The sequence below is a fragment of the Trichechus manatus genome, unplaced genomic scaffold (assembly GCF_000243295.1).
Source record: "Trichechus manatus latirostris isolate Lorelei unplaced genomic scaffold, TriManLat1.0 scaffold00104, whole genome shotgun sequence".
Lineage (NCBI taxonomy): Eukaryota > Metazoa > Chordata > Mammalia > Sirenia > Trichechidae > Trichechus > Trichechus manatus.
In genome coordinates, this window is record NW_004444040.1 from 4398017 (window position 1) to 4408704 (window position 10688).

General features: G+C 47.4%; 1 protein-coding gene across 1 annotated transcript in view; it reads right to left on the reverse strand.

Moving 5' to 3' along the window:
• Window positions 1-4085: 4085 nt before the first annotated feature.
• The window catches only part of LRRN4 (leucine rich repeat neuronal 4), an 8814-nt gene continuing 2211 nt past the window's right edge, over window positions 4086-10688 (reverse strand). Inside the window, exons 2-4 of the mRNA XM_023737564.1 lie at window positions 10528-10688; window positions 7959-8096; window positions 4086-5334 (exon numbers count right to left, since the gene is read on the reverse strand). Coding sequence (XP_023593332.1) covers window positions 4086-5334; window positions 7959-8096; window positions 10528-10688 — 1548 coding nt within the window. The remainder of the gene's footprint in view (window positions 5335-7958; window positions 8097-10527) is intronic.

Below are 10688 nucleotides of genomic sequence, written 5' to 3' on the forward strand. Positions count from 1 at the left end.
GGAGGGTTGTAATAGAACAAAGCAGTGCCATAAACAAGGCAAACCGCTCCTTCAGACTCCCAGGTCCAGTGGCTGGCTTTGGTTTGTGAGTTTTTAAGCTTAGAGAGATTTAAAGCAGAAGGGAAGGGTTTGTGGTACTTTGAAGTCCAGGTCTATCCTCTCCTCAGTCCTGCGAGCAGATTATGTTTGGTGATACAGGCAGGGAATTTCATCATGTATTATCCAAGTTGAAAAGTGACATCATTTTTAAATGCAATATAACTTATTTGTTTTCTATCTAATTAAAACAGACTTTTTATAATAACACTATTGTGAAAGCATCTGGCAAAATTTGGAAAAAGCAATTATAATAAAATAATTAAACCAGTTTCCTTCTTTAAAAACCTCTGTACAAAGGAAAGTATTTGCTTAATAGTTTTAGAGGCTCTCATTTAAATACTCATTTGTACAAAATGTGAAATAATACACTTGTAATAATTTGTTTAGAAGGTGTTTCTACCTGTGAGAGAGAGAAGATTTTTTTAAGAAATCATTTTTGAAGAGAGAAGGACTAGCACAAAAGATGAGCTGTGTCAAATTTAAATGGGAAGTTATAAGCAAAGCTCAGGCCTCTTGGTGCTGGCATCCTTGTATCAGCGTGCCCCTCCATTGCCTGCAGCTCCTGCCTCCCTTGTTCCCAGACTAGCAGTGGAGCTGCCCGTGGCTGGGAACCTCACGGAAGCCTGCAGCCAGCGACTCTGCCACTGAATCTGGGGAGTGAGAAAGAAGAGAAAGGTGGTGTGTTGCCAGCCATTCTGCCCACTCTGGTACCTGTAAGGTCTCATAGCCTGGGAGGTGGTGAGGCAGGAGGTAGAAGTCCTGCTGTGGCCCACCCAACAGGCACATAGAGTCTGAGCACACAAAAATTGTGTTTAAAAATGGAAGAACTTTAAAAAACAATAAAATAGTTGTGGGAAAAATTAGAACTTTGGGCTTCATTACATACATATATGGTTTAGCATTGGTGCTATGTAAGGAGCCCTGGTGGTGCAGTGGTTAAGCGCTGGGCTGCTAATGGAAAGGTTGGCCACTCCTTGGGAGAGAGATGTGCAGTTTGCTTCTGTAAAGGTTATAGCCTTGAGAACCCTATGGGGCAGTTCTCTGTCCTGTAGGGTCACTATGAGTCAGAATCAATTCGCTGGCAATGATTTTTAACAGGTTGATGCTATTTGGAGTGGTTTAGGGGTTAGACCAATAATCTCTTTAGTATTAAGGTCTTAATCTGACTCCAGCTAATATGAGGGTAACTTAAAAAGTATTGCTACAAAATCATAGAACGCTTTATTAAACAAAAATATCAAAATGTGAAGCTATGGTTTCTTGACATATCCTCCATCTAGGTCTATACACTTCTGAAGATGGTGTTTCTTTCCATCTCTCTAACCCTTCCCCTAAAGAATTCTGTACTCTTCAGTTTACACCATGTCAAAAAACAGCAGTTTTGACATCCTCAGAGGACTCAGATTGTGTTCCTTTTAAATGTTCTTTGAGTTTTGGGAATAAAAAGTCTGAAGGGACAAGATCAAGGCTGTAGGGTGGATGGGGTAAGGTTTCCCAACAAAATTCTCATAGGACAGCCCTTGCTACCCTCGAATAATGAGCAGGTGCATTGTCATGATGGAGAAAAAAATGGTTCGACATAACTTTCCTGGCCTTTTTCTCACCAATACAGTTTTCAGTTTTCTTAAAACTTCTTCATGATAGGCCCCTGTGATCATCCTGTGTCCTTTGAGAAAATCTTTCAGGATTACCCCTTTGGAATCCCAAAAAACAGTCGCTGTAACCTAAGCAGTCTTCCTTCTCTTGGCTCATCTTTGAGGTCTTCCCAACCTTCCTTAAAATGCTTGATACATCTAAAACTTGTTTTATGTGGGGCAGGATTTCCATAAACTTGTTGCAAAGCTTCAGTGATTTGAGAAGATGTCCACTTGAGTTTTGTTAAAAATTTGGTATTAGCCCTGACCTCAAAATCGTTTTTACCCACGGCACAAAAAGTATCCTTTTTTGGTTTTTTTGAAGGCACCCTGACAAGACTAAGACAAGTGTATTACTGGGAAAACTTGTCTGCAGCTATCACTGATCACAGAGACGTGTTTAAACACATTTTGTCTGGAATGAACCCGTGCAGGCATGACTGGAACACTAGTAGCAATACTTTTTGACTTAGCCTTATATACTTTTTCCACCTTACCCCTTAGAAAGATCATCTAAGTTTCCTCCTCAGGTGTTTGGATCCTTAATGGTTATAAAACATGCAAATTCTGCCAGTTGACAAAACTATTGGAATTGTATTAAATTAGGTGTATTTAAATGCATATTTACACATATACACTCAAAAAAGGTGATGGAAATTGATTTTGATGCCTCCACATAATAGACTCAATAAGTCTTGATAGCAATAGGCTGAAAAAAAAATTTAATTACATGTCTGAAGACTTTACACTAATTAGTCACATTTTTAAATGAAGAAGTACACCCAGAATGCTCCTTAGAAGCAAGGATGGCGAGACTGTCTCACATACTTTGGACATGTCATCAGGAGGGACCAGTCCCTGGAGAAGGACATCATGCTTGGTAAAGTAGAGGGTCAGCGAAAAAGAGGAAGACCCTCACTGAGATGGATTGACACGGTGGCTGCAACAATGGGCTCAAGCATAACAATGTTGAGGATAGTGCAGGACTGGGCAGTGTTTCGTTCTGTTGTACATAGGGTCGCTATGAGTGGGAACTGACTTGAAGGCACCTAACAACAATCACATTTTTGGCTTTGGCTTTGTGATTTTTAATCAGGAGTTGGTAAAGATCTTTTAAATCACTTACTCCAATTCCCTTGGTTTCAAACATGATGAAACTAGGGATCCACCTTAGAATTTCAGGAATCTCTTTCACCTAGACAATTCAGTTACTAGGGTGATCTGGATGTGCAGTTTCTGCAGCATCATTTTGGTGCAGTTTAACATGTACACAAAAGATAAATAGGAATCAAGGTTTTTTTTTTACAGTAGAAATAAATGCTAACAGAAAATTAAAATCTAGTAACATGGCGCTCCCAATGTCATAGAATCGCTTAAGTTTGTATGAAAGTGAAAAAGTAAAAGTATAGTAAGACATCTGACACTCAGACACAAATCACTGTTTGATGCAATTGGGAGCAGAGGAGTACTTTTGCCTCTAGCTGGAGCCTTTGAAGTTCTATTTTGCCCATTTCGTCCCTCTTTAAAAAAAAAAAAAGAAAAAGATTCTGCAAAGTGGGCTTATTATGCTTCCTACGAAAAGAGTCCATAGTTCTTTGTTCAGTTAGTCTTAGCCGAAGTGCAGCCAACACTGACTTCAAAAAGGACAGCCTTTTCCTGTTTCATAAATGAAGTACCCAGAAGGCTGCGGTTTTAACTCTGAAGCTAGGAGTACTTTTCTGTCATATCCTGAGATGCAGTGAATAAACTCAGAAGAGCTCAGGGAATCTTAACTACAAGCTCTTCCCCCTCCTTCCCAATTTCAGGAATCCACCTGAGTGGATTTCTTGGGTAACACGTTCTTTGTGCCTTAGCCAGAGCTGCCCTTGACTTTGAGGGAACTTCCCTAAAAAGATCTGAGGATGTCATTTCCTATATAGCAGAAGAGGCTGGATCATGCGATTTCTCTGTTTTATCCCATCCTACTTCCATGCACAATTCTTTCTGGGGGATACTGAGGGGCACTTAGTGCCGAAAACCCCAAATGAAACACAGGAAACGTCTGGGAGGCAGTGGGAGTGGTCTGGCATTGACCACGTTTCGGGGAAAAGAGTCAAGTTGAAGAACGGGAGGCCATAGTTGTTCCTGGGACTCTGAAACTCGGCGTGGCCAGTTCTGTGTGTCTGAAGGGTGCTGGTTTCCCGGGACTTAGAGGCCTTCAGAGCCGACGGGGATGTTTTGACCCTCCATATATTCCTGTCTGCACACAGGCAGCCAGTTCCTTCAGTTTAAGAATCCATGGAGTCGAGTCTCGTTCGAGACAGGAGTCTAAATCCGCCTTCAGCCACTAACAGCCAGCCTCTGGGTCCGGGGCTAGTTGTTCTGCAGCTTCAGCGGGTAGTCAAAGGCCGGGTTTTTGTAGGCCACGAGGTGCGTGTGGTGGCGCTCCAGGTGGGGCGCCCGGGCCCGCCGGTAGAGACAGGCGGCCAGCACCAGGGTGCTGAGGAGCAGCAGGCCGCTGCAGGCGCCCAGCGCCGCCAGTACCAGCGAAGAGCTGGGCCTGGTGGTGAAGGCGGCGCACGGGCGCCTCCACGCCGAGGCGCCCGGCCGGCTCAGGCCCGCCCGGTTGGCCGCCAGGACGCACACGCGGTACGTGGTGGCCGGCTCCAGCCCCAACAGAGGGTGCTGCCGCGCGGTGGCGTGGACCTGCCTCACCGCCGCCGGGGCCTCCACCTGGCCCTCGGGGTGGTAGCGGATCTGGTACTCGTGCACCACCGAGTTGGGGGCACACCAGTGGACGACCGCGGACGTGTCCGTCACCTCGGACACCGCCTGGAGCTTGGGCGGGTCTGGGACGGTGTCTTCCCCGCTGAGGCCGGGGCATCGGCACTGCGAGCGTCTCTGCAGCTCCACGCACGGGGTCTGGAGGTGCTTGCAGGGGTGATAATCACAAGCGACATCCGGGTAAGACGCCCCCGCAACCTTCTGCGCCTCCCCCTCCTCCTCCTCGCTGTAGTCGTCCAACAAGATGATGGGGATCCCACCCTCAGAGGGGCCCGGGTGGGGGGCCTCGGGAGTCCCCTGGTTGGGCTGAGGCGGGCTCACTGGGTTTCCTGAAGAAGGGAAGGGACCACGTTGTGTGCTGGTGAATGAGGTGGGGACGGCTGAGATGTGAGGCCCACTAACAAGCCCCACAGCATGTCCTCCTGTGTGCTCTGCCCTGTCTGTGCTCACAGCCCTGGGTGGGACGCTGGAGTTGTGGTAACCCGCTGTAGAGATGGTGGTGGAGTGGGCAGCACCCTCCCGGGCACTGCTGTGGGGCCCTACAGTTGGTGTCCGGGAATTCACAGGAAGGGAGGGGGGCTTGGTGACACTCTGTTGGCCTCCCCCAGGCTGAGAGCGGGGGTTTGTGCTGGGTGGGGTGGAGGGACCCCTGGGAGAGGCCAGCATCATGCCCTGGGTTGATGGGGCATGGGTGGGGTGGTCAGAGGAGGGTGGGATTGAAGCAACAAGGGTGACGTTTTGGTCCGACTGGCACACACCAGGCAGCTGGGAGAGAGAAAGAGGGGCTGAGAAGACATCACTGGAGCCTGCAGCGGGTGTGCACACGGTGTCTGCTGCCCTAGAAGAGAGGCAAACCAGTCAGAAGGAGTTTGGATTGTGGGCTGCTTCTGTGCGGGGCTTTGAGTCCTCAACCCAGAAGTTCCTTCTTTCCAAGCCTCGTCAACATGCTCCTGCCAGGTACCACATGCTGCGCACTCTAAAGGCATCACCTCAGTGACCCTCACTCTCATCATCCCGTCATCACGCCCACTGGGCAGAGAAGGAAACCTAAGCTCAGGAAGAGGAGCTAACTGCTCAAGATCTCATGACCAAATGTCAGAGCCTAAGCCTAAGCAGTGTGGCAAGGGGTCCAGATTCTCTAAGTGCCGTTTACCATTTTGATGTCATCTGTCTCTTTCCTGGCAGTGACTACTAGCCATCATAGTCATACACATAACATTTACAGAGGGCTTGCCATGTGTTACGGACTGTTCTTAGCACTTAACATATATCAACTAATTTAATCTGCACTACCCCTATGAGGTAGGTACTATGATTCCCATTTTACAGAGAGGTTAAGTAACTCAGCCAGTGTCAACAGTAATAAGTAGTAGAACTTAGATGTGAAGCCGGGCTTTCTCAGCCTCTTCATTAATACCACTGTGACACTCATGACTGCAGAGGGCCTTGTCTTTGGAGGCAACGTGAAGGGGGTAGGGAGGAGCAGGGGAGACTGAGCCCCACTTGACAGCTGGGCTTGGGTGGGAAGCAAGAAAAGACTCCTGCGAGGTGGGGTAGGATGAGCTACAAGGAGAAGAGTTAGCTAGTGGAGCTGGTTGGAGAGTGCAGAGGCCTGGGAGGGCAGGAGGAAGGGATCCCAGCTCCCATCCTTTGCTGGTGGCTACCCTGGGTGTGGCTCCCCGTTGCAAAAACTGCTCTTCCAGCCAATAGCCAATGGGAGTTCTTCGCAGGAGTTCTTTCTCCTGTTCCTTGAGAGCTCTATAAGCCCACTGGCCTTGGACTGAATGACCCAGGAGCAAGACGCCAGGCTCAGCCTTGGGAATTCAGTAGGGCCTAGTGATTTGGAGTGCAGCTTTTGGAAGAAGACAGATCCTGCCTCCTGCATCAGTAGTAAATACCTCACCTTTTGGGGCCCTGGTCCCCTCCACAGTAAAACTCAGGCAATGATAGCACCTGCTTTGGCAGAGTGCTCACCCAACCTATTTCCTTTACCTACTAGGCACATGGCTGCACTACTGTTATGGATTGAATTGTGTCCCTCAAAAAGATATGTTGAAGCCCTCACCCCTGTACCTGTGAATGTGACCTTGTTTGGGGAAATAGGGTCTTTCTTTGAAGACATCAATTAAGTCATATTGGAGTAGGGTGAGCCTGAGTCCTAATCCCTTCTAAGTGGTTTCTTGTAAAAGGGGAGAGTAGACAGAAGGAAAAAGTCCCCCACACAGAGGGAAGACAGTGAGGATCTGTCTACAAGCCAAGGAATGCTAACAAATGCCTGGGGCTACAGAAGTTGAAAGAAACCAGGAAGGAGAAGTAAAGAAGAGAGCAACAGAGAGAGAGAAATCAAGAACGTATAGCTCTGCCAGTGCCCTATGAGAAAATTTTCTGTTCTTTAAAACCACCCGCTTTGTGGTAGTTTGTTACAGCATCGAGAAACTGCAACTACAGTTCCCAGCTTCCCCTGCAGTTAGGTGTGGCCTGTTGACTGACTTCTGGCCAATGGAATACAAGTGGAAATAATGTACCCCACTTCCAGACCTGGAGCCCTGGTGGCACGGTGGTTAAGAGCTCGGCTGCTGATCAAAAGGTCAGCAGTTCAGATCCACCAGCTGCTCCGTGGAAACCCTAGGGAGCAGCTCTCCCACTGTCCTATAGGGTCACTATGAGTCGGAATCGACTCGAGGGCAACAGGTTTCCAGACCTAGCCTGTTAAAAACCTCCCAGGTGTTCTTTGTCTGTTCCTATTTATGGCACGTGACACTGGTTTTTCAGTTACAGTTGTTTGTTTAGTTGCTGTCACATCTTTTCCGACTCGTGACGACCCCGTGTGTGCAGAGTGGAACTGCTCCATAGGGTTTTCAAGGCTGTGACTTTTCAGAGGCAGATCACCAGGCCTATCTTCCGAGGCACTTCTGGGTAGGTTCCAACTGCCAATCTTTCAGCTAGTATCTGAGCACTTAAGCATTTGCACAACCCCAGCAACCCCATTTATAATAACCAACCAACCAACCCATTGCTATCTAGTTGATTCTGACTCATAGAGACCCTATAGGACAGAGTAGAATTGCCCCGTATGGTTTCCAAAGAGAGGCTGGTGGATTTGAACTGCTGACCTTTCGGTCAGCAGCCGAGCTCTTAACCACTGTGCCACCAGGGCCCCCCATTTATAATAGTGATATGGATTTCCACTGAAAAATAAATGCCTTTTTGTTCCAACAGTAAAAACAAACAAAAACCCTCCCTGATGTGTTCTTCCATGCTCTTGGCCCCTTCTGGCTGGCTGGAACAGAGGCAGAGCCTCCATCACCTGGGTCCCTGAGTCTAACTACATGGGGGAGGGCAGCCCCAGCCAGCACTGTCCAACCAGCCCAGCAAGGTTACATGAGTAAGACATGAGCAAGAGCACTTCGGCTTCTGAGGGCTGACTCAGCTCCTTAGTTGCCTGCTGTGTCAATGTGTTACCTCTTTAGGACGATTCTCTTTGCATCCAAGAGGAGCCAGGACAACTCACAGCTACAAGTGAGGGGGTTGCCAAAGAGGTTAACAGACAGGACCTGGGAGGAATCCAGCATCCAAGGAGGGAAGGAACTCAAGTTGCAGCTGAAATACACACACAAAAAAATCAATCTGGTTAGGCCACTTTTCTCTGGGTCTGGATTGCCTTTCTCCTCTGGCACACATCTGGTGAGCTTAGAATATACAATGAAACCTGTGAGAGCCGGACCTCGATGGGATGGCCTTGTTTTTCCTGGTCTCGCGAGTTTTCCACCTTTGACAGGGTGCCATCTTACCACTTTGTATCACTCTCAATTAGGGGAAAATATTTGAGTTTTCCTTCTCTGACAGGTTTCTGCCTTACACAGATTCTGGCTTTCACAGCTTTTACTGTATAGATCACCTGTGACGGTATGGCTCAACCATCCTCTTCTTGGAGAAGCCTCCCTGATCCAGTTAGGTGGAGCTGATCATTACCCCCACTTGCCTTACAGCACGTGGTGTGTGCCTCCGTTACCGATCATAATGTAATGTGATAACTGGCAGATGTCTGCTGCCTGTGCTGAACTGTGAGCGCCCTGAAAGCAGGGAGCATGTTGTCATCACTAGCATCATCACCACCACCAAAATCATCATCACCGTCCTCATCATTATCATCACTAATATGGCTACCACTATCATCACCATGAGCATCATAACCACAAACACCAACAAAATCACCACCATCACTGTCGCCAATTTACAATCGTTACCAACATCATCACCATCATCACAGTCATCATCACAACCATGATCACTACCGGCTTCATCATCTTCACCCCCATCATCTTTACCATGTTATCAGTACCATCACCATCACCACCACCCCCATCATCTTCACTAATGCCAGGCATTGAGCAAAGCACTCTCCATGTCCTCTTCTCCTTTTCCCTCATGACAAGCCCTAACGTGAAGTTCCATTGTTACATGTCTGTTTTACAGATAAAGAAACTTCACTATGTTTGTATTCCTGGCAGTTCACACAGTTCTTGGGATATACATTGTACGATCAATAGCTATTTGTTGAAGGAAGGAAAGGATGAGTAAATGGTTCTGTCTGCTTTTGAACAACTGTTAATCCTTTTGGAAAAATAATTCCATCTTTCATAGCTGCACATAGTTTCACTGTATAAAACAGAGATCACAAGACCTGCTCCTAGATTTCCCGGGGGTTTTCTAATAATAACATTACTCTCATCCAACAATATTTGCAAAACTTTTTAATGTTTTCATTACATTACCTCATTGGACCCTGAGAGGCAGGTGGGGGTGGGTATTATTATCACTCTTTTGTTGATGAAAGATATGAGGCTTCTAGTGAGTTGGTCAGCACAAAATCTCACAGCAGAAGTGAGACTGGAAGCTGATGCCGTTCCTAATATTTTACACATGGCCATGGCCAGGGTCACAGAAATAACTGTTAAGTAACGGGATGTTTAAAATGAGACTGTTTCAGTCTTAGGTTCAACAGGGACTACAAAAGGCTGAGAACCATGCCTGGCGTGCAAAGGACCCAAATATCCTAAAGTGAGGCACTAGAACACCTGTGCAGGACAAGCAAAGAGACTGAGCAATGGGTTACACTGACCCATCACCCACATCTGATCCTTATGAGGAGTCAGAAGGTGGAAGAGCCTAGGTCATCAAGACTGCTTTGGAGGAACCCCCAACCACAATGGGTGCAGGGAGAGGATGTTTCCCTTGAGTCAAATGAAGCTTCCTTTCCTGGAACGTAAGGCAACTGAGTAAGCAGGCTTCAAGACTACCTCTTGGAAAAGGACTTTGTCTGACTCATGTGTGAGAAATATAAAGACAAGAGGTTGATTGGACCTGGCAGAGAAAAGAAAGAAGTAACGGCTTGTGGGAGTGATGAGAGGGCCAAGGTGCCTGCTTCCTAGGGCCCAGGTGTGGGTCCCAAGGAAAGGAGGTGGCCAGGAATCATCTCCAGAGAGACACTATCCTTCCTGTTAAAAGTCAGGACAGTGGTTACTCTTGGGAAGGAGGGTGGGTATGGAGACACTTTGAACATTCACCAGGCCGGAGAACACCAACCCCAGATCCCAACTGCAAGTGGAACCTTTACTGCCCATTTACCTTTCTTCCCTAGACCTCCTCAAACCCTAGAAGGGACAGGACTTGCATAGCATGTGAGGAAAGAGGTGGATCCAGAAAGAGAGAAGAACTTGATCCCCTTGTCTGCTCTTCCCCACTGCAGTTTTTACAGCCTGGGCTTGTGCACAGGAAAAACTTTAAGTGCAGAAGAGTTTGAATTTTAATATTACTCTGGACAGGACTGAGTCGCATGGTTATCAGGCCAGATGGACTGTCTGTGACTTGCCCAAGATATCATCCAAAGAATGAGGAAGAACAAAACCCGGAGGGGATGTGAAGGAACAGCGGGAGAAAAACATTAAGATCTTGTTTGTTTTGTAAAATAGTTACACATATCCAACACAGTGCAATGGGCAAAATTCAGTCCTGTCTCAGAAACACTTACTTCTGGAAGAGAAGGACTTGTAGATGAGGAGTGTCTTCAAAGACGTGTGTATGGACAGAGATGAGGGCTGGGGAGTCTTGACAATCCAGCTGCCGTAGGTTGGGGGTCATCTTGAAAATGTCCCCCTCCAGGTTCTTCAGCCTGGGCATCTTCCTCAGGTA